This window comes from Aplysia californica, unplaced genomic scaffold, assembly GCF_000002075.1.
Source record: "Aplysia californica isolate F4 #8 unplaced genomic scaffold, AplCal3.0 scaffold00028, whole genome shotgun sequence".
Lineage (NCBI taxonomy): Eukaryota > Metazoa > Mollusca > Gastropoda > Aplysiida > Aplysiidae > Aplysia > Aplysia californica.
Genome location: NW_004797298.1, coordinates 1,878,991 through 1,906,732, shown reverse-complemented (window position 1 = coordinate 1,906,732; position 27,742 = coordinate 1,878,991). Strand labels below are relative to the sequence as shown.

The following is a 27,742-nucleotide window of genomic DNA, read 5'->3' as shown; positions in this document are numbered from 1 at the left end:
AAAGGTGAGACATTTCCCCTGATGACAACAAAACAAAAACAGGATATATAGTCGTCCCATTGGTTTGATTGCAGCTACAGTTCTGTACAAGTTACTCAAGAGTCACATGTGTGGAGCAGGGTGGTAGGTGCAAGTAGACCCACTTTTTGACATGCACAAGCACACATCCTCATTGATACTTCGGTGCACACTAGCAAGCAGACCTATCGTCTCCGTTATACAGAAAATTCTAAGCCCCCACACATACACTCATTAGACAAAATAATTATCAAAATAAGTATGGGACTCAAAACCCATTATAAGTTGTAATCTAACAAACACATACACACACAAATGAAGACAGAAATGACTAAGGTGAATCCAGTCAAACACTTTTATCCATGTCTGCTCCCTGGAAACCAAGTGTACAACACAAACCCAAGGTAGAAGCTAGGGTTGTCATAGACACAAAGGCACTCATATCACAGGAATGTGATAACAGACCAACGGTCAGATGTCCTTTAACTGACTTTTCAGAGCTAGGAATATTCAAAAGTTAAAGCAATGTAGTAGTCCAATGCAGCTCCACTCAAACGCTTACACAATTTCACAATATGTGTGTGTGGGCCTATCAATAGAAGCATACAGCATGTCTGCCTGTTAAGCCCAAAACCTTAAGTACCTGTCTGTTGGGACCGAGGTCAAAGAGGAAAGTAATATTCCTAAAATATAGCAACAAGTTTTTTGGTGTTTTTTTAGTAGAGGTTTACGGCGCTCGCAAATGCATAAGGTCATATGAGCGCCAGAAGATTAGAGGTATTACAAGAGAGTAAACTAGTAACAAGCATAAAAAAGAAGGGGGGGAGATAAGGGTGACAGATGTTTGATAGGAGAGAAGAAGCAAACCACAACAAGTCTGTCAAAGCCTCAAGTACAAGCCCCCATCGCGACAATACCAGTCCACCATAAGAGAATAAGGGGGTAAAATTGCTTGTTTTAGAAAGAGTTTTACAGCACTTGCAACACAATTAGGCCATATAAATGCCGAAGATTAGAGGTGTTACAAAGGAGTAACAAACCAAAAAAAGAAGGAAAGACGTTTGATAGGAAAGAAGGAGCAGATCACACCAGAGCATCCATCAACCACCCACAAGAGAAAAGGCCACTTGCTTGATGTTCCATAAACAAAATCTCTGGGCAGGACACATAACATTTTTTAGGCTTTCTCACATGATGGAGAAGAAGGGGGGATGATAACATGGCACAAGAGGAACACACAAATAGATACAGCGCACAAAACACACATACAAAACACAAACGCACTTCTGTAGTAGCCTGCAGCACTTTGATATATATATATTCCATGTTCACACTAGGGAGTGCCATCAGGTTTCAATAAAAATATATATATATATATATATATTTATATATGTTCATGATTTATTACTGTAAGAATACTCTGTACTCCAACAAGAAAAGACTAACAGTACAAGGAATCAGTAATAAGGAAAGTTTTTTTGACTGGGGATAAATTAACCGCACCATTTAGAGCTGTGCGTGTATCGCACATTTCAAGATAAGATGTACATATAAAAATCACAATTGCAAAAATCTAGTTACAATTAATTTTGATGTATATTACATTGCGTACAGAACAGTTTTGTGCAAAAGAACAAACCGCAGGATAAAAACATGCAAGCCTACACTATCCATGTTGAGAGCTTTGAGTGCATTGCAACATTTGACTGTCCAAAAGATCATAGGGTGGTGAGCTGCCACTGATGGGGACATGACATTGAACGGACCAAAGTCCCTCTGAGGTCAGATGCAACCTTCACACCTCCGCTAACCCTGGCTTTTGGCTTGGGTTTGATGTCCTACTAACTTCAAAATGGCTGATCCCAGGCCTGAATAAAAAAGAATACGGGTACGGCAACAGGTCGGCAGCAAATGTCTTCTGTGTGCGATGGCAAAGCGTTTAACTGCTACATCCCTGATGTTGGTGGAAACAGGTTGAGACACAAGGAACCCTTGAAAAGAAGAAGACTCCTAGACCAGTTCACTTATCAAACAGCCACGGTGACAAGCATATTTTAAAGTCAATATGAATCTCAAAGAGAGGGTGAAACAAAGGCCACAGTTCACAAAATACAAACAATTTGAGGACATTTGACAAGAGGAAAGGATAAAAATATTTCTGATCTATAAACATTTTCACAGAGAACCAAGGGTACAATAAATATACACATTTCAAGTGCAGTGATAACTTATAATGGAAATGTGACAAAAAAGTTTTTAAAAAGTCTCATAGAAAAAAAGAAAGATCTGTCTTCCATGTCCTCTGTGTTCCATGTCCCACATAGGCATAAAACACAGGGACCAACAGTGATATCACATCCTGCTGGATATATAGAACTGTGAGGACTCCGAGGCGGGGAGCCACTGGACTGAAGAGGTAAGACAGATCTTGATAGACACCGAGTCCTCAGAGTCGACTTTGAGTGTGCGGAAGTCATGACACGTCATCTAGCAAAAGACATGATGCTCCAGGCACACACACATGCACGGAGTCGCCCAGAGGTCAAGGACAGTTAGAACTGAGCAGGCAGAGGCATTGGGACAGAGGGGGGCTGCAGAAGGCCGTAACGTTGCTTCTGTTTCCTCTGTTCTGTCATCTGAAAGGAAGGAAATACACAATAATTAGAGATTGGTGGGACCTAGGACAGAAATTTGTTATCTCTGCAAAGGCGAGCATGACAGCAAAATTGCGATAAAATGGGATTTTTAGTTAAAGAACGAGTTTTACTGCACTAGCAACACCATTAGGTCACATAAAAGCCGAAGATTAGAGGTGTTACTAAAGTAAAGTGTAACATGCAAAGAAACGAAGAAGAGATAATTATAAGGATGATACATGTTTGATAAGAAAGAAGGAGCAAACCACGACAGAGCACCCACCAAAACACTGCCCCCCCCCCCCCCCCCCCCCCCCCCCACACACACACAAGAAGGAAAATATAGATCTACAGATCGTTAGGACAAAACATAAGAATATATTGTTACTGTACACATGTGCATGAATAGCAAAATCATGATAATCCGATGACAAAACACACACACAAGAGAAATTGAGCAGAACACTGGTAGCTTCAAACACAAAACTAGACAAAAAGCACGGTGTAAAGAGAGAAGAGAAAAAGGTCTGCTCAGAGAGGGAAAGGAGAGAGAGGGAGGGAGAGAGAGAGGGAGAGAGAGAAAGAGAGAGGAGGACGAGAGATAGAGAAGACAGAAAGAGAAAGAGAGAGCAAGAGAGAGAGGGCGAGAGAGGGCGAGAGAGAGAGAGAGAGAGAGAGAGAGAGAGAGAGAGAGAGAGAGAGAGAGAGAGAGAGAGAGAGAATTAAAAGTCAGAGAGAAATCTACCTGTTCCTTGAGCTCAGTGAGTTGCTGAGACAACTTCTGCACCAGCTGAGTGGTCACATCCAGCTGGAGCTGTAGACTGCGGATCTCATTCTGTTCTCCCTCACTGTCCTCTGCCGCCAGCGACATGGCCCGCATGCGAGGGAACCACTCAAGGTTACGCTCCTGAGGAGGTGGGTTTGAGTTTGAGAGTAAATTTTTACTGCACTATTGACACAATAGGGTCCCGAGGAGAGGGAAGTTTGAGACACAGGGAAACGTATAATCTTAGTAACTCTTTTTATCTATAGCAAAATAATTCAGATTGAAAGACAAAGACTGCACCGCCGTCACTATAAGGTTCCGAGGAGAGGGAAGTATAAGTTACAGAGAAGCAAATTATCTAAGTAACTGCCCTTTTGTCTGTAGCAAAATAATTCAGATTGAAAGACAAAGCAGTGAGGTATGGAGAAGAAATAGGACCTTCCACTGCCATCCTCCAGTCCCAGCACAATCAAATGACCAATGACCGACATACTGACATGATTAAGTATGGCGTAGTGCTACACAAAGCAATCGGATTCGAGCTTAAGGCCTGACATTATGTCCTTGGGAAAGGCACTTTATACAAATTTTCCTCACTTCACCCGTCTAGGAATGGGTATGCGACCATAGACAGAGAAAGATCTTGTTAGTATGTTAGTGCTTTAGCATAAAATGGCAGCTTGCACTGTTTGCTTCCCAGGAAATTGGGATTGTTTTAGAATGCTATCAGGTCTGCTAGGGTAAAATATAGATTGTAAAAAACATACAGCTTGGTGCTGAGCAGGAATTTGCGCTATGCAAAGCTTACTATGATTATTATAATTATTATTGTTATTATTATAATTTAGTGTGTGTGTGTGTGTGTTTGTTGTGTGTGTGTTTGTGTGTGTGTGCGTGAATCCAAGTCAGCACACAAGCACATTAATTTAACTACACGTCGAGGTGGTAGCCTCGTAGGCTGGGACCCTGACCTTTATCATGGCATCGACGTAACTCTCCGGTCCCGTGAACTCCGTGGGGTCCTTCACACGGACCAGAACGATGAAGTAAAGGTAGTGCCACATGTTGTGCTCATGCTTGATGTGGTCCTCAAATGTCACAGAGCGGTTGTCGAACGAAGAGCGCTCCAGTCCTGAAAAATACAAAAACATGCGTAACAGGCACACACCTATCTGTCCCCGTCGTTTTATGCAAGAAAAATTCTGAGATTATGCAAACTGAGCTCGAAAATGTGAAATTATACGATTCTGTTAATTTTAACAAAGAATGATAACGGAAAATAATCAGAAATTATGCAAAAAATGATCAAATTTTGCTAAATTATACTGGATGCATAAAACCACGGGGACAGACCTATACACATCCATACAATAAACAAAGTCACATAATAATGTATTACAAAATATGTATATTATCACTGTTGGAAAAAAACCCAGAGTCACTCCATCTGACCCTACTTAACATCTTGGGTAAAATACATTAAAGTTCTTTTTTTTTGTTTTTGCTTTTTGTTGGGTGGTTGTTTGTTTTTTGGGTTTTTTTGTGACAGCGGCAATATTCATTAGTATATTATTTTTCCTTTATGTTTGTGTGCAATGAGCACCTCAATGTGGGTGATGTTTTAATGTACTGTACCAAAAAAAAAAAGTTTTATATTATTTGACATGCACTAGAAGAAAAGGTAAAATTTTCTCAACCTGATATGGGGATGGGCAAAGAAATTCTTTAATTTTTTTGTCAGGAGCACAGAACTGCTCTCGAACTTTCATCAGCGCTTGTCAGCAGAGAAGTAATGCTTATAGCTTACATTAGGAGCTCAACAGCTGAGAAGTAATGCAGAGAGTTTATAAAAGGTGTTAGTCAGCTGAGAAATAACACAGATAACCTATATCAGGGGCTTTTCAACTGAGAAGTAACAATAATAATAGAGGCTTGTCAGCTGAGAAGTAATGCACATAGCTTGTATAAGGGTCTTGTCACCTGAGAAAATAACACAAGATGTGCATTGCCTAGCTAACTTGTAGTAAAAATAAAAAGGCAAGCACCTTATCCGAGAATAACTAGGGTCTTCCCCACAAAATGAGACGAATGACACACAAGATGTCACTCACCACAAATAAAGCAGGTGTTCCTCAGGATCTCATCTTTAGTCTGCTTCTCACTCCTGAGGTCGGCGAAAGTGTCGATGATGACACCAAAGATGAGGTTGAGGACAATGATGATGACAATGAAGTAGAAGAGGAGATCGTAGATGACCCGGGCCAAGAACAGCGGCTCCTGTAGTGGGGAAACACAGACATGGGACTGTCAATGTGGGCATATATGCATTGTACCGCAAAAATAAAGAAACTAGGGTGGCATTATTTATGTTACCGTGAAATAAAGTAACATGGACAAAGCATGTTACTGTAAAATAAAGTAACATGGAAACAACATGTTACTGTAAAATAAAGTAACAAGCTGTCACAATAAAATAAAGTAACAAGGTCAGCGTTTTACTGCAAAATAAAATTAAGTAACAAGGATGGACACTCTTTGAGGTATGGATACTTGAAAAAACAATTCATTATGATCATTTACAATCAATTTACTACAACATGTTTACTACTGGCCTTTGTCGAGGTGAGTAAAAAAATATGGGAAGATTTTCAAGCCCTCACTGAGATTTTTCTCCCTTTCAGTGGGACTGTCAAAATCTGATCAGTATTCTTTGAGAGGGAGGGAGGGAGGGAGGGAGGGAGGGAGGGAGGGAGAGAGAGAGAGAGAGAGAGAGAGAGAGAGAGAGAGAGAGAGGGAGAGAGAGAGAGAGAGAGAGAGAGAGAGAGAGAGAGAGAGAGAGAGAGAGAGAGGGGGGGGGGCAGTAGACAGATGGACAAATAGATAGAGAGGCAGAAACTGGAAGGGAGGGCAAGACGAAAATGTCCCATACCTGAGAAGTAGAAAAACTTCACATACAGGTGTAACATAATGTAATTTCCAAATGCTGATTACATCACAGCTACTCACATTCTTGCTGGGCTTGCGCAGCACATCACCGATGCCGCCGCCATTGCGAAGACCCTGGTTCAGGCTGGTAATGATACACATGATGAGCGAGTCGCAGGCACGCATCTTGTCTCCGTCCTCCTCCACGGCAGACTCCTTCAGACCCCCTGCAGATATATTCGTATAAGGCACTAGCACAACACGTCTGTCAGCTGGGTAATCGAAGGTTTTTCATATGTCACGACGTGGTAGGATCAGGCGCTCGTCAATTGGCGTGCATGTGAAGTTGTTGGTATCACCTTAAAGCTTGTTCATTTGACTATCTTTCGTTGAAAAAAAATCACATCTATCTTGAATAGAAGTCGAGATATTTGTGATTAAAAGAGGTGGGGGTCGCCTAGTTTTAGAGGTAAAATTAGCATTAAAATGGCTGTCAAAGTCTGGTGACTTTTAAAGTTTTAGAGTCCCTGGAAAATGTAAATGTACATTTTTTCCGTGCCTTTAATCAACATTTTGCAGTAAAATCCACACAGCAATGCATTCTAAAATGGACATAAAAGGTACGGAGCCAAAATATAAAAATTCGATAAAAATTGCCAAAAGGGAAAAAAGTGTCAGTATCTTCGACTTCATTATTTTGATGAGCGCCTGACTTCACCACGATACCTCACATTTCTTGGTTTATTAAACTGGAATGACACCAAATTTCAATGGTACTGGGTCAGTGACTTGAGAAACTACACAGCCGAGAGTTCAAAGTGTCTTTATTATTCAGAAAAGAATACAAAACTACTCATCTTTTCAGTATCTAAGGGAAGAGAAAGTATGTTACAAGTATTTAAAATTGTTCTGCCCGACTCCTTACGTGTCTGAGCAAGGATGAAGGAGAATGAGACTGGCAGTCTCACAATGAACCTCGATTTTTACTTTTTTATTATCAAAAAGTACACCTGATGACTCACTCAGAGGTGTTTTCTCTCTGTGTGTGCAAAGAACACAGGCTCAATGTGTGCATGTGAGAGCACAAGTAGTTTTTCTTTTTGTTAGGTGGGGATTGTGCTCTCACTTCATCAAGCAAAACAACTTGGCCTCAAAACTAAAAGAAAGTAAAAAAATTCTACAAAACCAATACTTTCATGCAAGACTTTGATCAACGTCACTATGCACTTTTGCTGTTGTCGCAGCCTTATGGGAGGCTTTCCACTCAAGAATAGCATAAGTGTAAAGAAAAGGGCAAGTTCACACATACAGATGTAAGTCAGAGAATGACAAGACTGCATATCCCAGTATTTACTGACATTCAGTGCTCCGAAGTATCTGAGAGATAAATTTACTACAGTCAGTGCTGTGAAGGATCTGAGAAATTTACTTACAGTCCCTGCTGTGAAGTATTTGAGAGATTTACTTACAGTCAGTGTTTACTTACACAGTCGGTGCTGTGAAGTATCTGAGAGATTTCCTTACAGTCCGTGCTGTGAAGTATCTGAGAGATTTCCTTACAGTCAGTGCTGCGAAGTACCTGAGAGATTTATTTACAGTCAAAGCTGTGAAGTATCTGAGAGATTTACTTACAGCCAGTGCTATGAAGCATGAGAGAGATTTACTTACAGTCCATGCTGTGAAGTATCTAAGAGAATTACTTACAGTCAGTGCTGTGAAGTATCTGGGAGATGTAGGACTCTTGAGTCTCTGTACAGTTGCTGCCATCTGCTGCACATGTCCGGTTCTCTGAGAGAGACAGAACAAAGACCATTTGTGACGGGTCGTTACATAACATAGGTACAGTGGTAGGAACTGTTTATGCAAGACAGTATCAGTGTATATAAAACATAATGTCATTGCAGTTTGCTATCTGCGTATGAAACAAAATTTGAAAACATCGGTCATATGCCATTTGAGTCAATCTAACCAAAGCACAATCTTAAAAATCAGCTCTCACATTATAATTTGAAACAATAATTCATGACAACTTAAACATTATAAAAATCAAGAGGTTAAAAGGCATATTAGACTAATAAAAAGTTTTTGCACGTTTTCTCAAAAGTATCTAAATGCTCCTTATGCGGATAGCGAAATGCACTGACGATAAATCAACACCTACACCCCTATTTGACACAAGTGTCAGCATATACATGCACACACTCAGTGCTTTATTTATATCACATTTAAACAGCCATGACTTTTTCTGACTCTCTATAGCCTAAAAGCATTGAGCAGGTCACAACCTCCATAATGAAAACAATCTCCATTTCCCCTGTCAGAGCTCAAATGCAGCCATTGCCCTGTAATGCTCAAAGCAGGTTAAAAAAAAGTAAACATTAAACAGAAAACAAATCTTGGAAAAAATATGGTAAAAGAAAAATAACAAGCCACAGAAGGTGTTTGAGAATAGTCCAAAACTTTCCCCCCAATAGACCAGTGAGAGAGTCGTAGGCCTAATGTGTACCATATAACAACGTAGATTATATGTCAGAGAATGTCAAATATACACAAGATACAAAAACTATACCAAGATTGATACAGCTACCATTCTGAATGATCAAATATGGCTGTTGTACTCATCTCTACAAGCTCAGAAGCTTTAGTTTTTTATTTTATAGTTCAGCTATGTATGTTAACAAAAATCCTGAGCCTTTTCTGTAGTTTTTGTTCAACTGCATAAACTTACGCACACTTTCTTTATTTTTTAATTTAAAATATTTCTTTTTTAAATTTTATTTCCTGAAACATTTATACAATTCTGAATTTTAAAAAAAACAACAGTGTATTTCCTGACCAGGCAGTGTGGTGTTTCCCTGTTGCTCTGGCAACAGCGGTAGGGCTTGTGACTCCACCTCCATGAGGAAGTCGTCCTGGAAGCTGATGAACCCGACGATGGAGAACAGGTAGATGAGGATGAAGGCCAGCACCGCTGTCAGGATGATGGAGCGCCCGTTACGGGTCACTGACTTCATTACATTTAGCAACGTCTCCTCACGCTGGATCACATCCAAGAGCTGACGAGACACAAAGAGGTATTAAGTTGATTTTATTAATTTGAAAGGCCTATGGCCCATACATCCACACATTATAACATACGACTTGGCAAAAACATGATTTGGAGACATGAAGAGGACAATGTTATGATACCACATACAGGAAGAGGCAGCAACAGCTTACTGAGAAGAAAGACCATCTTAACCTGTTTGACTTTAATTTTACCATCTGTTTTTCCTCTTTTGTTAAACAAGGACCACTTGGCCACCTCACAACATTTCTGAACAGTAACTCTATATTTTTGTTATGCGTCTCAGCTGCTGATTAGACATTTTAACTTTTATTTCACTCCTTTTACTGTTTTCAAGTGCTTTCAAATTTTGTACGCTAGAAAAAAAAATCTAGAATCTGGTATAAAATATTCATCAGTGGCTCTATTTTTCTTTAAAATATTGATACTTCAAAAGCTTCTGACTGGCCATATTGTTGGAAAAGTCACAGTTGGCCTTCGGAAGGTCAAGAAAATATAATGAAAGCTGTAAATCATTTATATTTGAAGGTTGAAAGTTTGAAATTTTGGACTTGAAAGCATTGTTGACATCTTATTGACTTCATTCATAAAATCAAAATCTCAGATCAGGTTGGTGATATCTCATATGTTCTTTTAGCATCTGGCACACACTCACCAGTAAACTGAAAAAGAACTCGTGGCAGAAAAAGCCGAGGGCACAGAGCAAGAAGTACCCGATGTGGTAGACCATCTCAAAATCAGAAAGGATCTCGTTGACTGGCTTAATGAGAACACCTCTGTTGCCCAGGAGACTCACCATGAAGACAAACTTGTTGACCAGCTGAAAAAACATAGATAATTTTTTATAATTTAGGCAAAACACATAGAGTTGGCTGTTGACTGGGGATATGCGCGACACAGATCGCTACCACAAAATTACAAAGTGCTATCTGCTCAGTACCTAGTTTTGAGAAATTTGCCGAAAAAAAAATTTTGAGTTCCACAATATGTCAAGCTAGCTTTTTCAAATGTAATTCTTTGCATATCTTGATAATGAATCCAAACAATCTTACCAATTTGATAGAGGAACTAGAACATTTGGTTTCTGACCTCATGGTCTGAGTAACGCAAAACGGCTGAAAATACTAGACAGAACTTTGTAATTCAAAGGTAGGGAAATGCTATTTATCATGACTATTATTAGAGACATGGCAGTTACTGGCACTGGCAGAGAAGCAGCAAAGTCACGACATTTTCATCACACAGGTTCAGAGAGGTAGCAGAAGGGCTGGGGAACCATGTTTTGTGAAGTTGTATTCTATGCTGGTCTAGGCCATGCTGAGACAGCATGTATATCTGCTTAACTGAGACCATATCTGCTAAACTGAGACAGCATGTATATCTGCCACATTTGGCCACTGGCCTTGCTGGTTGGTGAACTTGACATGGGTAATAGTTGGTCACAACCATTTCGCCTGAAAACTTTCAAACGCATAGCATCTCAAGGGGCTTTGTCTAGAAAGACTATTCGAATCACCCCTGTACTGTTGATTTATGCTCGAACTTGAGAGCAGCAGAGTTAAAAAGTTGGACTTTTTAAAACAGTTGTCAGGTAAATGAAAGAAACCCGTGCTTCACGAGATCGACGCTTGTCCAGTCAAGGGCGGTTGTCGCAGGCTGCCGGCACGTGGCGGCTGGCTTTCTCTTGCTGGAATTTCCTGCAACAGCTGGCAAACTTTTACCCATGGAACTTGACCTACACACTGACATTTGGGGGGCCTAATTTGAAATGGGGCTATGAAGCTATTTCTCCTCTTACCATGGTATTTTGATGGGATCATAAAGTACTCGACAATCAAAACGACTTAAAATGGTGTCTTGCAAGATGTTCTACTTCCCTCCAGTATATATGGTTTTCAGTGTACACCCAAAAGGTAGACAAGTTACAGACACTAATGTCATACTATTTACTTGACAAGCTGTCCTGCACAATTTACTGCTAAAATTAATTAAATCGGTATCATTTTTCCCTTTTACAGTTTACATCTATTTTTCATTTTTTAAAATATTTTTTTTTCTTTCTGAATTTTAATCAGATGTTCTCTTGGTCCAGTGAAAAGGGTATTGTGATAAAACAATACTTTGAGAAACCCTGGGGTATCCAACAAGGCACTGAGTGCCTTTTTTCCCCCATGAATCATCGTCATTGTCTTTCTCACCGTGGAACAGGGTACATTATTCTATGTCTTTCCACTTTTCTGTATGTCTCTTACCTTGAAAATTTCAATCGAACACTTCCTTTGCTATGTAATTTTCCCGACAAAACCATCATCAAAACATGACTTACATTCATGAGTCCCAGTAGAAACAGGGTGACTCTCAGACCAAAGGTACAGACAAATCTCAATATGATGGAGGCCAGCAAGGTTTTGAAGCCTAGAGGATGTGGGAAAAAGACGACGACAGCAGTGCAGATCATGACAGCACCCCACAACAGACCGTTGAAACGCAAGCCCACAGAGTCTGGGGAGAATAGAGGAAGATCATTATTAGTCTTTAGTGGTCATCATCACAGCAAACACTAAGAGTAGAAAGAGTTGGCACTCTGTACTTCTTTTTCTTCTGTATTCCTTGTTAGATCTTTGGGGTAGTAGAAAAATTGAAAATAAATGACTCACTCAAAGTACAATTTATTTTACATACAAGATTTAAATCGTTTAAAAAAAAGTGTCCCTTGCCAGAAAGACAGCTGTGTACTTTTTTCTAAAGGCACTAAATTTCTCTACACAGCTGAACAAACCAAAGATTTTTACTTAAAAAAAATCTTTTATAATTCTTGCTTGAAATCGAAGGAACACTATGAACGTGTTGAGACAAATAAAGATGTTGTACTTCAGAAAGCTAACACTATTATTATTTTTGTGTACATCTATACATGAAAAGCTCTATAAACAAATCACATCAAGTCCCAGATTTTCTTTTTGAATGGACTGGGTTTTTTTGACAGTATACTCTTTACTCCACAGTACTGGCCCACAAAAATGGAAGGGCCAAAGAAAATGCTTTACAAAAACCAATGCCACCTAAGTCTATTAAAAATTGAGGCGTATTGTTTTCAGCTCACTCTCCATAGAATGAGAAATATTACTAAGTAAGGATTTAATTTCTATTTTATGTCCATCACGTGAAATTGTGGAAAAAGGTACAAAATCTTCAATAACGAGTGCCACATTGATATGGCCGAGTTTTTAGTTTTAGTAAGAGTTTTACGGCACTAGAAACACAATAAGGTCATATAAGTGCCGAAGATTAGAGGTGTTACAAGAGAGTAACAAACACAAAAAAGAAGGAGGAGAGATCAGAATGATAGACGTTTGATAGGAAAGAAGGAGCAAACCACACCAGAGCACCCGCCAACCACCCACCTGGCAGAGTTTACAGTACAACTTTGCAAGTAAAAAAGAAAGAGAAAGGCATAAACAAAGTCTAAATCATTTTGTATTTTCAGAATTCCAAAGTTTTCAGAGAGAGAGAGAGAGTCAGTCAATGTCAGATATGGTCAATCAATGAGGAGATACTTACGGAAGTCCAGAGTGTCGTAAGGGTAGAAGATGGCCACAAGCAGGTTGATGATGACAGCACAGGAGAAGGTGATGCTGTTCCACAGACCCATGTGACTGCTGAACCAGAACATCATTGGTTGCACTGAGGGACACAAAACACAAACTTACTGTGAGAGAGAGCCCAGCTGTTTAGTCTTTTTTTTGGTTTTTTGTAAAGTGTTTTACGGCGCTCGCAACTGCATAAGGTCATATGAGTGCGCAGGACACACCTAATATTTTCCTTTTCAGTTGGTAGGAAATTTTGAATTTTGCCCAGGTGGCGGCAGAAGCCTACTCTTATAGATTTTAGACCACCAAGGGATCTTTAACGTACGCAACTTGCTCATGGGCCCTCCGAGATTTTTCGCCCTTGTCCGAGAAGGCTAGGTGTAGATCTTTCCTACCAGAAAATCAGGGGTGTGGCAGAAAGACAGCAGAAAGGAGGAGCCAAGGAGTAGCAGAAGAAAGGCTGCAGAAAGAATCAGGAGCCCAGAGGAGGGGGTAAAGGAGGTGAGGGGGTGAGAGCAGAAAGTGGAAATGAAAGCAGACAACAGAACATTGCTAGAGAGCAAGAAAAGAGATGAAAGGAGACAATTTTAGAGAAGAAAATTTTTCTGTCGCTACCCGGATTCGAACCCGGGACCTTAGAATGAGAGGCCAACACCTTAACCTCTAGGCCACGAGAGCCCCCTGCTGTTTTGTCTGTTTATTTGAATAAGTAATGAGAAAGGCATTGACATAATAACGGTCATACAGTGCAGCCAAAAAGTAAGACATAATAACGGTCATACAGTGCAGCAAAAAAGTAAGACTGTTTGACAGAAATAACAAAGGGAAAGAAAAGAAGTAGGACCTACCTTCAAACCATTTGCAAAATTATTTTTGTAGAGTTTAATTTTTTATGAGTTCGCACAACGGCCATCATATTTCTCTATGTAACTGATTGGGACAAAAATAAAACTGAAATGAAGTAGGAGGCTACATCAGAGCTGAACTTCATAGGGTTACACAGGAAGTTATTGTGTGGCTGTGTGGGGAAGATAGAGGACCGGCATCTGTAGTGTAGTGGTTAGGCTCTCTGCCACTGTGCACAGAAAAAGTGAATTTGATTTCTAATGAGGCTCTCTTTTCAGGTTTCTCCATTTGTCGGTTGGGACACCCTATACCATCGAGGCAAGGTTGACCCAGAGATGCAATGTTAAAGTATCCTGTCTACTAAATGAATTTAATTGTGTCGATAGGAGTGTTTAACACTTGTAATTTTAAGAAAAGGAGATGGGGTGTGAGCATACATTTTTATGCATACTTGAGTGCGTGTTTGCCTACGCTAGCTCTAAGTGACTTACTCCGCAGTTTTTTCTGCCATTTCATCTCGTTAAACATGTCGTTGTGCCGGCTGAAGAAATCCTGCACCTTGCTGCCCTGCTCATCACGCTCTGCACACTTAAACACGTTCAGCTTGGTCTCTTTGGTCAGGTACTCACAGATCTCTGGGATGGGGAACACGATACGCTCCATGGTGCGGTCCTGACGAACAATCTGGGGGGACACAGGAGTTAGTTGTTTGTGAAAACAGAATCACGTCGACACAGTTACAATCATTAACTGTTGGGAAAGAATAAGACAAATGTGAAAGAAGCAACAGGGGTACCTTAAAGAAGTACGGCAAACCAGAGGCACACTTCCAACCACCCACGGTGTAAAGTTGTTAAGTATTAAGGGCAATTACAATAAAGGCTACTTGTTTCAGTTTGTTTCTTTAAGTAAAGAGAAGCCCATCAACACAATAAAGGTCACTTAGTGCTGAGAAAAGGTATGACAGTGACAGACAGACAAACAGACAGAAATAAACAACAGAAGGAGAGTAAAGAAGTAGGATCTAACAGTGGCGCCCTCCAACCATCCACCAATAAAGGCTACATTTAGCAAGGACCAAATTAGAACTAAAGTACACATCACTGGTTTGCCAACATTTACCCTGGTCTGAGGACAGTTTTGAGACAGATTTACTACCCTGCACTTTTTTAGGGGGATGTGGGTGTGCCTTTAGAAATGTGTAGAATAACTGTACCCTTGCTCATGTAATTTCTGTTTGAATCTTGTATTTTGAAAAGACAAATTTGACAGTTTCCTTACCCTTGCAATCAGTCTGCAAGTGGTCAGTCCCTGAGAGAATGGCCATTTATCTCAATCTTTGTTTGCTTGTTCAAGTAAACAGAAGCACAATGACACAAAAATGGTCATTTAGAGCATGGAAAAAGTTAAGACAGACAGACAGAAACAACAAAGAGAAAGAAAAGTACTAGTAGCGCCCTCCATTGTCCTGTTTACCTCAATCTGTGCAGTGTGTTTGTGGTAGTACTCCAGGGCCTGGTCACCAAACAGATCGTTCCCCCCTGGACGTAACAAGTCAGCCAGCTCCTTGTTGTGCTGGGAGAGCTGGACACAGGACACAGGACTAGCTTGTAGCAACACTCAAAATTTATCGCACAATCATTCTATTCAATACAACACCTAGACGTAACTGGCACAAATAAAGTCTAATTCTGGTAGACAGTGTTCGGGACATGATTTTACAATGTGATGACATATTCTGTGAAATGAACATTGTTAAATCAAAAGTGGATTCAACAAAATGTGTTTACAAGTGCAAGAATGGAGTGTAAACCTGTGAAGAAAAATGGCCTTTAAGAACACTTTGTCTTTCTTAATCAAAACATTGTTCACTTCTCTATAAATTACTACACAGTCTTCTCAGTGTAAGTGAATTCTGAGGGGTCAACATTTCTATTGCAGGAAAATTGAAAACCACATTGTGGTATGTACACAACAGAAAAGCATTTTACAATTTTAAAATAAGTCTTCTGCTAGAACCTTTTGCCCCTTACTATAGTGCTTGTCTGTATATGAGAACATCAGTATGTAGTCGTTGACTTGTAAATGGGGGTAAAATTCCAGGTCTGAATGTTACACCCAATGTGTCAAGATGTTCATGTTGTGTCCTGCAGCATTATTGGACGAAATATTGTATGAATAAGTCCTGTGCCTAAGAGCAAGTCTGGGGGTGTGACATCATGTATGTTCCCACGGTTGTGTCTGTATGTCATACCTGATGAGCCAAGATATAGATGTTGTGTCCCACAGCTTTGGGGGAGGTGTAATTCTCTTCAACACCATCATCCTCATCTTCCAAATCGTAGCGGGCACCATCCTCTTTGCCAGGATCTTCTGAGTGGAAAGCCTGGATGGCAACGTCCATCTGTACATACACACAACATACAGAGCATTGACGCCTTCATACATAATAAATATGTCCTGAAAAGACATTAAGAATGTCATTGTAAAAACAAGTCTCCTTACTTGGACAAGAAGAAAATGTCTAAAGCTTTTTCTTGTACACACTGCTTTATATGTCATGACTGATACACACTGTACACACACACAGCCATAGGTGACAACAAATACTTTAGGACTAGGCAGTTGCATCTCAAAGTTACAAATTACAAGAACTGATATGATCAAAGAATAAATATTCAATCAAGTCTGAGCAATATGTCCTCTGTAATAATCTAGATGAATCAAGAAAACATGTGTTATTGTTAGATAATAAATTATATTGCGAAAGAGAAAAAAAGATAAATATTTAATTGACTACTGAGGAAAAAAATTTTTAGTTTGGCTTTTAGCTCACACCGGAATACCCTGCTCTACATGACTAGGATATTCATGAGGCAAGTTTGTTGACATCAGTGTCTGTTCTTTACAAAACATAAAGCTAGATTCATGTGCCTTGGTGTTGTTAAAGCACAGCTAAATTTGGTAAACACTGTATTGACAGTGGACAGAAGCATAGTTTAATTCTCCAATTTGCACTCACAGCAGATGATATAGTCAGCCCAATAACTACCACTTTTTCCAGGAAGACCTCACAAATAAAACCATGAGCTACATTTTAAGCAAATCTCCACCATTAAGAAAAGTTATGAGAGCTCTTCACAACAGAAAAAGAAACAACATGTATGATAAAGCTTTCCCCATGATCACAACACTGATGGCATGGTGAATCAGAAATACTGCAGTACCAAAAGCTAGTGTTCACACTACATGATGGCTACGTGATCACACTGACTAACATCAATAAACCAGAGCAGACAATAGAAACTGAAAATAAAAATCAACAGTCCACAGAGTCTATCGACAAAAAGGATAAGAAGAAATGACAGGAGATCGTAGCTAACAACGTAGGAATTCCCCCCCCCCCCTGAAAAGACCAACAAATAATAAATTTATATCAATCTTCCTCTATAAATCAAAGTGGCTCACGGGAGCATTTGTCAGACCTACACAGCACTAAAACCAGCGATACGAGAAATCTTCAAGGCAAACATCAACTCACACTAAAGAGTTCAGAGAAAGAAATCCAAGAACATACTCATATTCAGTAGAAGTGTTATGCAAAGCATATCCACATCTTCATTCGGCAGGGAGTAGATAGGACAACTCATGACCTCAGTTCTTTCTTGTCGTATCTCCATTTTTAATAACAGTGAAAACAGTTCATAATAAAGAGTGAACTTAAAAAGAAGTTGCATTTTTAAATCTTAGTAAGCGTTTTACGGCACTTGCAACACAATAAGGTCATATAAGTGCAGAAGAATAAAAGCATTACAAGAGAGTAACATACACAAAAAAGAAGGAGCAGAGATAAGGACGATAGATGTTTGATAGGAAAGAAGGAGCAAACAACACCAGAGCATCAGTCAACCACCCACAGTCGTATTTTCAATGTTTAAAAAAAAATGGAGATACGAAAAGAGAGCACTGGGATCGCGAACTGTGTCCTGATGTACAAAAAAGTCAGGGACATAATCATACTCTAATAACCAAGTTTGGTACAACTATCAGTTTACTCTTCCTCTGTTCTGTACAATGCTTCATAATAAACATGGAAGAATGGAGTCAATAACAGACTGTGCAAAAACCGTTTTACATTTGGTATAATTTTCATGGAGTGTTACTGTAAGGCTGTGAGGTCATGATACAAACAAGTCACGCTAAAAAGATGTGGAAGAGGTATGTCACATCAGAGTGTACCATAAACCACACACTCAACATAATATTATCTAAATAATGTTTCAGTACTCACAGACAATTAGCTCATAATCAGATAAGTGACCAAAAAGACAATGAATCGAAATAACACAATTGGCTACTACACAAAAAACAGCATCCTTAAGTTCATATCTCTGTGCATCATGGACTGTGATATCGCCATGGACTTCGTTCTCGGTAGCAAAAACAACACAAATTGTGACCACATTTAAAGCAGCACAGATCAACGGTGAGAAGAAAAAACTGAATCCGATCCAACGGATGAACGATACTATTAAAAAAAAAAAGAACTGCAACAGGTGGATGAGACAGTCAAGAAATACTTAAACATAAAATGCACACTGAAAGCTCAAACCCAAATGGAAGAGAACAGATAAATAGACCAGTGTAAGGAATACTAAACCAATGAAAGACTATCCTTGTTGACAGTTAATCATAAAAGCTGTTATTTACAACATCAGCAACTCATTAAAAGATAAAGCCATTTCTTCTGGTGGTGGTTTTGAATAGTTTGATTGAATACAAAGACTTTAAGACTAACAAAGGACAAAACAAAAGAATCTGAAACTGAAGTAACAGAGACTCCAACAACTGTTTCATGACAACTTTTAACTTCTCAATAAAAACCTACACAAAAGTTTTAAAAAGATATTCCCCCCGTTTTCAACAACTAGGCATGTGACACATAGTAAATCTGCCTACCCAACATCAAAAGCTGACAATGATAAGCGGCTACAAGAAATGGAGAATGACAGACCACAAGAACAACCTTGTTGACAGACTGCTACTATGTTAAGTTGTGCATAGAGGAACGATATGAAGGATCTAGTGGCACACAGAACTTTTTTTGTCTAATGACACACAGGGTCAGGAATGGGACAGGAGGACAGCTGAAGAGAGGTGTCTGAAGTTTAGTTTTAGCAAGCATTTTATGGCACTTGGAACACAATTAGGTCATTTGAGAGCCAAATATTAGAGGTGTTACAAGAGAGTAACAACCACAAAAAAGAAGGAGAGATTAGGACTATATATGTTTGTTAGGAAAAGAATGGACAGACAGATGAAACAGCTAGATAGATGAAAGATAAAGGGATAAAAACCCACACATACAACAGTCAAATCTCAGATAATTCTGTACAAACGCTTTAATCAGACTGTCAATTTGTAAACAGCACGTAATGGGTGACTCTGCCTAAACACTTACAGCTGATTGCAAAGACAGGACATGTAGGCACTAGTCAGACCTATCTTAATACAAAAGAAGCTATCCTAATACAAAAGAAGCTATCCTAATACAAAAGAAGAAGGTGACAAGTCACAAAGGAAAAACCTCGTAGATGCTCACAGCACAACCACACTAAGCAGCAAAGGGGATCCTGAGGTACATAGAACATGTAGCCCATGACACTTCCCGCACCTTGTGTCTCAAGGTGGGGGGTGGGGCGGGGCGGGGGGAGTGGTGTGTGACAACAGCCAGAAGAGAAAACACTGAACGAGACACAGTGAGACAGAGAGAATGGGGAGAAGGAGAAAAAAAAAACCTGCTCTGTGTCAGAGACCAGATCAGCAACCACATGGCCTGAGGCAACGGCCTGCTCAAACACTTGCTGAATACACTCCACCTACAGATGGGCCATTGTGGGGGTGGGGGTGGGGGTGGGTAGGGGTTGCAATATTGGTTTTTTTGTTGTTGGTGGTTTTGTAGTTTGGTGTAGGGGAAGGGGGGGGGGGGGGAGGCAGCAAACACAACACAGGTCAGTCAATCACTGAGACAGATGGTTAGACCAGGGCCAACAACAACGCATGATGGTCCTCTCCAAACACATACACATAGTAGCATCTATCGCTCGCAGTCACACACACACACACACACACACACATCAGCACCACCAAAACTGAACCAGCGTGCTGGTGACAATACTACCAGAGCGACCATTTAGCCACAGGAATCAACATGTGGGTACAGTACATTACCAAGTGTGCAAATGGCCACAAATTGCTTTTACCCCCATTTTTTCTCCTGCATTTTCATCTTTCTAGTCCCATTTACTAGTATGCTGTTGACACACTTCTGTCTTAGTAAAATACCTATTTCTGCTTAGTTTCACTCACTCCATGAAGTGGAGTCTATAACCAAATTCTGTATCTTATTTGATCGCCACAAGGCTGCCGAGTCAGAGGCCATTTGTTGTGTAGTAATGGTGAAGTCAACTCATCACAGAAAGCAGTCTTGTAGAAATTCCCCACTCCTACAAACATATGACAGGATAATTTACAAGGCAGAAGAGAAGAGTTGATATTTCGTTCACAGTCTACAGTGACTGAATAATTAACAGCAACATTCTGTCATTTTTTTTTTTAGTAGAGGGTTTTACGGCGCTCGCAACTGCATAAGGTCATATGAGCGCCAAGGGGTGGGTGTCAACAGAAAAGTCTTTACAGGGAATCAGACTTAGACTGCTCACCTCTCTAGCTTCAACAGCACAAGGTCTGCTTCGACTATCAAGGCACCCCGGAAATAGCAGGTCACAAGAGAGTGATAAACATACAAAACAAGTAGAGGAAAATGACAATAGCAAGGATCAGGAAAGAAAAAGCAGCAGTTCCCTGTTCTAGAACAGACACAGTTATGAGCGTGACACGAGTCAGCCCATTTACAATTCTACTATGATTGAACGAGAAATGTCCCCCCTTTGGGAATGGCCTACAGTCAGTGGCACTGCCCCGGGGGGTCACATTCTGTCATAAAGAAAAGGATAACAGTAACAAGTAAAAAGAAGGAATAAACTATGTGAGTGGGCGACCAACCACTAGCGTAGCAGAAAGTCATTGATGCTTAAAAATTTTAAGCTCTGCTAGTTGCAGAACAAATCCCTTAGAAGACAGAACAGCACAGAAGACCACTTTCTCAATGGGCAGGGCCAGATGGTTCCCAGCACCAGTATCAGGAGAATTAAGGGAGTGTGGGAAAGGGTGGGGTGGGGGTGTGGGGCGGGAATGCTTGTTACATTTAATGAGTTTTAAAGCACTTCTAATACTATTAGATAAGTGCAGGAAATTAGAGGTGTTACATGAGAGTAACAAACATAAAAAAAAAGGTAGAGGGAAAAGGACGATAGATGTTTGATAGGAGAGAAGGAGCAAACCACACCAGTGCACCTGCCAACCACCCACTGGCGGCAAGCAATGCCACACCCACCAGCTGTTTGGTTCTCATGTTGCTCAGGATCCTCTCGGCGTTCTCGCTATCGTGGCGACTCTCCATGATGGCCAGCAGCAGCTTGGACGCGTTGTTCTGAGGAAAATGATGGAACACATCACCGCTGTTGTTGTTGTTGTTGTGTTGTTGTGGATGATGTTTTAGTTTTAGTAAGCGTTTTATGGCACTTGTAAGACAATTAGGTCATGTAAGTAGTGAAGACTAGAAATGTTACAGGAGAGTCACAAATAGAAAAAAGAAGAAGGAAAGATCAGGACAACAGATGTCAGATAGGAAAGAAGGAGCAAACCACACCAGAGCAGAGAATCTTTGTTTGTTTTGTTGTGTTAGAGTAAAATAAAGCATACTTACAAAATAATGGTCAATTGGTGCTGGGTAAGACAGACAGACAGAAACAACAAAGGGAAGAACAAGAAGTAAGACCAGCCAGTGGCACACTCCATCTACCGCTTAGATGACAGTTGTAGTGTTGGGTGAGCCAGAAAAATGATGAGCACAGTAAGATAAGTACACACTTAGACGTTTGTAACACACCAGAGCAGCCCAAAACCACTGACTGGTGGCAATGCAACACTGATGTGTACCTTGAGTTCCAAGACAAGATCAATGCGGTTTTTGCCCAGGGACTTGATCTCTATGAGCAGCAAGGCCACAATGATGTCAATCCCGTTGCTCTCATGCATGGCTATGGCATTCTGTGGGAAGAGGGAGAAAGGGAAATGTCAAATGGGTTTTTGAGATGGTAAAAATGTTGCTTCTGTGAAACGTATCTCTGCGGTCATGATATATACCCAATCAATGGTCTAGTTTGATCTGAATTTGTGAACCTAAAGTTGCAGGGAAACTGTAAGACAGACAGATAGAAACAAAGAGGGATAAAAAAGAAATAGAACCTATGAGGGGCACACTCTACCCACATGTCTTACATAATCAAAGAACTTATTGTGCTCATCGCAACTAATAACATCTTCAAACACAATCATCAATGAGGGGCATGGCTTTTACCGAAAATTTTTTTTAGCTTTCCTACAAAGAACAAAAAAACCCTGCTGTCCTTAAATTCAAATTACCTCATCTCTTAAGATTCAGAAATATCCTTTGACAGCAAATAGAAAGAAAAAAAAACCCCTTCGTTTTGGAAATATCCTAGTACGCCATTCACATTATGTCATGTGTGTGTGTGTGTGTGTGTGTGAGTTTGTGTGTGTGTGTGTGTGTGTGTGTTTGTGTGCGTATGAGTGTGTAATAAGAGTATGTACACTCATAAAGTGTGGTGTGAGAGTGTGTTCAAACACACATACAGACATGAGCACTTGTGTGTACGTCCTTCTACCTGGTTCTCATGACATGGTCCCTGGCAGTACTCGGTGAGCGTGGTCAGGGCCTGGTTGATGAGGTCCACATTGTTCTCGTTGATGTACAGACCCAGTAGGCCTAGCCCGCCTGTGGTGCTGCCGCAGATACAGTCCAGGAACTGCAGGGTCTCACACACAAGGTTCTGAGACGACTTGCAGTTGGGCTGCTGGCGGAGGTAGTTCTGAAAACACATTTGGAAAACAGTTGATGTGCTGTTAGAAGTTTAAAAGTCCGTTTCAGTTAAAGAGATGCTTATCAAGATAATGGCAAATAACTGTCTGTAAGAAAAAAACAAAATAGTTCCCTGAGCATGCATGAAAGGGTTTGTGTGCATACCCTATGAATGTGTATGTGTGTGTGTATTCCTCCCTGGTATGGGTATATCCATGCATAATTCAGTGTGCAAGTATGAAGTACGAATTTTGACCATGAAAACTGTGTGTGTGTGTGTGTGTGTGTGCGCGCAAGCATGCAGTATGAGTTTTGTGTAAGACGATGTGTGTATACCTGCTTGGTATGTTTGAGAGAGCATGCGGCATGAGAGGATATGTGTGTCTGCCCGATGCGTGTCTGTGTATGTAATTTAATCATGTGTGAGTGAGCCTGATGGTGCCATTGTATATGCCAGGAAATCTGACCTGCAGATCTCGATTGTGGTTCTCACAGAGCAGCTGCAGGAACCTGAGGATTGGTTTCATGATGGCGATCTGCTGAGACATCTTCTTGTCATCGCTGTCATGCTTGGGACGCTCACTCTCCTCTGAGGCATGCTGACCTCCATGACCGCGGTTCTGAACACAAGAGACAAAGAGAGAGAAAGTTTGTTAGAGGAAAGAGAAGTGCACAGATGAAATAAATGTTATTTACAGCAGGGAAAAAGCAACTCAGACAAGCACACATGAGAAAGAAACAGAATCAGGCTTAAACAGAGACAAAAAGGGAAACACAAAGAAGAAAATTATCTAACAAAATGAGTAAGGCTGAGTTCAGTACAGGTAAAAGGGATAAAAAAAATTAAGACAGTAGAGAGTAGATGAATTCAATGGAAAAGCCACTCACAAAAGTGCCTCTCAGTTATACTAAGCAAGCCGTTTAGTCTTAATAAATATGTTTCTCAAAAAGGGTAGCCCCACTTCGACGTTTATCCACTTAACACAAATACTATGTTCCAGAACGGTTTACCGTTATCAGTCTAAGGACCCTCTGGTTTACACCTTCCCATCTGGTTCAAGGATTTCAGCGCTTTTTCTAGTACAAATACTAGGGTTACAGACACTTGCTGTATCGTGAACCACACAAAACATAGATGAAAAGAGCACAAACATTTATGCATTTAAAAAGGAAAAGTCTGAAACATAACATATTTCTGTAATCTGTGATGCTTCCAATGACACAACTCAGGTACATATTCACTGCCAGGAGTATTACAGCATACCTCATTGTCCTCATGCTCCTCCTCCCCTGCAGCCGAACGGCCATGGACCTGGCGTACATGACCAAAGGCTTTGTTGGTTTGAGAAGCTGCGTCGTCAAACTGCTGTCGAAGTTCGTCACTGACCGGGGCCTCAGATCGAGTCACTGAATACAACGAAGGAGGTTATCAATTCAGATGTCAGTGGTATAAGCGTGAAGGGGGCAGGAGGGAGAAGGAGACTTGTTAGTAACAGTAATTAGACAATAAGACCATAAAAATCCTTTCCATTCTTGGAATGGATTATGAAGCACCTCCAGACATTCTGCTTACTTCCAGTTCATTTCTACATTTATTTATAAATGTTCAACATACAGCACCTTGGGCTTCAAATGATTAGTTATGTTGTTAATACCGCTGAGCTTAAGTCTTTGGCCTAGTGGCACGTCGTAGTCAGTTCATTTCTTTTTAAGTCACGACACAATTTAGTACAAATGTTTCATTTTTGTTTAGTTTCTTTTTTCTGTCTAGTTACTGAACAATTATCATAGGTGAAGCTTGTAGAAAGCATACACAGAAGAAGGTCCAGAGCCATCACTAAATGCTATAACAATACAGTGAGATTCAAGCTTGCACAGCCAGACTTTTGCAGAAACAGCCATCCAGACAGACGGTGAGCCATCAGATGATATACATGGCATTCTAATCCCCTCACTCACAGCACATCTAGACAGGATCTTTAGAGGCTATGAGATGTCTTATAGATGAGCTACAGCTACAAACAAACAAACACACACACACACAAGGATGGCTTCACACAGGGCCAGTATGGTAGGTTATCTATTGCAGTTAATGATGACAGTAAGCTGAAGGCAACACACCAGATCACACAAATCAGGGAGAAATTTTGCCATTCACAAAGAGGTCGGTCTGAGGAACAATCCAGATTATATACCATCTAGAGGCTGCAAGAATTTGTGAGAAGTAACATACAAACCTTCGGGAAATAAATATATATATGTGTTAAGATCAACTGTTCGAAATATAGAAAAGAACACCAAAATCACAAAAGTAATCACTCAGTACGAGAAAAAAGAAACATGACAGACAGTGATAATGGAAGGACAGGACAGACTGACAGACCACAGGGTTCCCGCTGAGGCAGAGATCTACAGGCAGGAAACATTTCAGAGGGTCCTGTGCACTTTGTTGCCACAGGAGAAGCTCAAAGCTGTTCTGCTAGAGAATAATGTGTAATATGAGCGGCTCTGTTACACACAGGCCACATATTGTAGTACAGGCACAGCCACAAACTATATAAACTATACAAGGCCAATAAAAAGATTATGTGCAAAGGAAAGAAAAAACAACAACAACAAAATAACTAATAAAGTAAAAATAGAGGCTGAAATCAGTCAAAGAAAAGAAAAGTGTCCCTTATAAAAGTTGGGGAGGAGAGGGGGCGGGGTTGTAGGCACAGGTGGCCCGTGTTTCAGCGATAGCAGCCTGAGAATGTAACATATTCCTATCAGGCTAATCAGATTCAACCATTCAATGAGAAGTGCACAGCCTTCATCTCCTTTCCTCCCTTCATACCCCCCCAATTGCATCCCAGCGTCAGGTCCGTATGGCCCGAGAAGGACAAAATCAGAGACAATCATACTGAAATTCAAAGGAAACAATCCTAAGAAATACCATCACATTAAATTATGCTGTTTTCCTTTGCGACTGTAGGAGACTTTTTAAAAGTGAATGTTTGACTGTCATGTGTCAGCCTCTCCGCAGTCGTTATAATGCTATTGTCCCATGGCATTCACAACAAAAGCAAAACACCTCTAACTTTTATCAGAAGAAATGATTCAAGAGCTTAGGCATCTCACAGACAAGAGTAATGGTAAAACAAAGCATTCATAGGTATCTCGAAGCAAAATTAAGTTACCCTAACCTTAGGGAGCACAACAGACAGCAGTTTGTGTCCTCTGTACAACAAGCATTCACATGCAACCCATGTCCAAAACAACAAACAAACGAGCAAACACACATGGTTTCAACTCGCGCGGAAATTTGTTAAGAACTAGACCCTGGACACAAGGCAGCTGGTTCTTTGTGAGGAGACAAAACTCATTAAGTCGGTGAAATTTATCCAAAAAAAGAGAATTATGTTTTCAATGTGAAAAAAATGAGAAAAACAAAAAAAAATCTGCCCAACTGTTTATGATGGTAGCTAATTTAGAAACTGTTTTATGTGATAGAAAATACAATATGTGACAACAAACTCTACAGAAATTTGAAGGAATTCTCTGCACTTATGAAACTGTGAGAAAAGATGGGAAAAATATCCATCTGATAAGACTGTCATGCTTCAGCATATAAGGGCTGAACATTCAAAAGGTCTATAATAGTGCGAAAGAAAAAGCAAGTCTTTAAAAAAAAAAATGTCCCTATCAGGCAACTGTTTCTGCTTAGTGTGATTACTAAAAGCAATAGATACAAGAATAAATCTAATTTTTAACGATTTAATGCATAATGAAAGTGTTCAAGTGAACTACTAAAGAGACAAGAAAGTGTGTTAGTGGGTATAATGGAACAGTGGCAGAGCTTGGCACAACTGTGGCAGCAATTGAAAAACAAAACAACAAAAAAACCGTTACACTCATAGCCATCCAGCTCTCCAGTCCTCCACTCTGCTTCCTCTGCATCTTCAGGACAGAGTGGGGAGAAAAAAAATAAAACAAAACACAAAAAGAAAATCTAGCACAAGTACTGCAAAAAAGTTAATGTTAAGCAAAGACACAACGTTTGTCAAAAGCTTGAAATAATTTGAAATAAAACAGGATGGCTTTTTCACAAACCAGGAACAACCTTTCCAGTGTGAATGCAGAAATTAAATTCCACATCCTTAAGTTTTGGGAGGACACAATGCACTACAGTGAAAGAAAGACATGGCCCTGTAGTCGGATTGAAAGACCTAAACCTCAGTGTTTGTGTAAAGGTTGCTTGTGTCAATATGGGTATGCAGTTGCATAAACTATGATAAACACAGCACTCACTCGGTGGCTGACTTCTGTGCAAAATTATCCAATGCTGCTAGTTTGTGCATGTGCATTCTGGACACAAAAAGCCGGAGAAATAACTAGAGACTAAAATATTTCCCTGTCCATTATTGGTTACAACCCTTGTCAAGAAAGACAAATTTTCCTTTTCAAAGTACGTCATTTTTTCGCGTGAACATCCTTTGACAAGGAAAAAAATCTGTGTTATTAATCGCAATCCTGTGACTCTCACACTTCATTTATCTGTGTGCGAGTGACAAAGGAAGTACAGTCATGCTTTAGTCTTCACACATGTGAGAGAATGGAACAAAGTCATCACAGTAACAAGGATACCTGAACTAACAGAGGTATCGAAAGAAAATCAAAAGTTAATACAGGTATGAGCTAGAAGATAAGTCAAGACTTTACAGGTCAGAAAGCTGGGGGAAAGGCGACAAATATCATTTAACCTTAGAGCAACCCCAAAGGAGCAAGAAGGGCTCAGTGTGTCTGAAACAGCTAGTGAAAAATGTAAGTGAAGCACAAATAATACGTCCTTAATGAAATTGGAAAATTTTTAAAAACGAAAACTGCAACCATGAGAAGATGTGGGGGGGG

General features: G+C 40.2%; 1 protein-coding gene across 1 annotated transcript in view; it reads right to left on the bottom strand.

Annotated features, from left to right (window-relative positions):
- Window positions 1-2,570: 2,570 nt before the first annotated feature.
- LOC100533406 (inositol trisphosphate receptor) overlaps window positions 2,571-27,742 on the bottom strand; it is a gene marked incomplete in the record, with an annotated part of 124,925 nt that continues 99,753 nt past the window's right edge. The window contains 19 exon segments of the mRNA NM_001204689.1: window positions 2,571-2,654; window positions 3,400-3,561; window positions 4,392-4,552; window positions 5,532-5,697; window positions 6,427-6,572; window positions 8,050-8,133; window positions 9,182-9,401; window positions 10,068-10,232; window positions 11,739-11,914; window positions 12,974-13,096; window positions 14,340-14,532; window positions 15,325-15,432; window positions 16,103-16,252; window positions 21,305-21,400; window positions 21,910-22,020; window positions 22,659-22,862; window positions 23,320-23,472; window positions 24,117-24,259; window positions 26,744-26,791. Coding sequence (NP_001191618.1) covers window positions 2,571-2,654; window positions 3,400-3,561; window positions 4,392-4,552; window positions 5,532-5,697; window positions 6,427-6,572; window positions 8,050-8,133; window positions 9,182-9,401; window positions 10,068-10,232; window positions 11,739-11,914; window positions 12,974-13,096; window positions 14,340-14,532; window positions 15,325-15,432; window positions 16,103-16,252; window positions 21,305-21,400; window positions 21,910-22,020; window positions 22,659-22,862; window positions 23,320-23,472; window positions 24,117-24,259; window positions 26,744-26,791 — 2,693 coding nt within the window.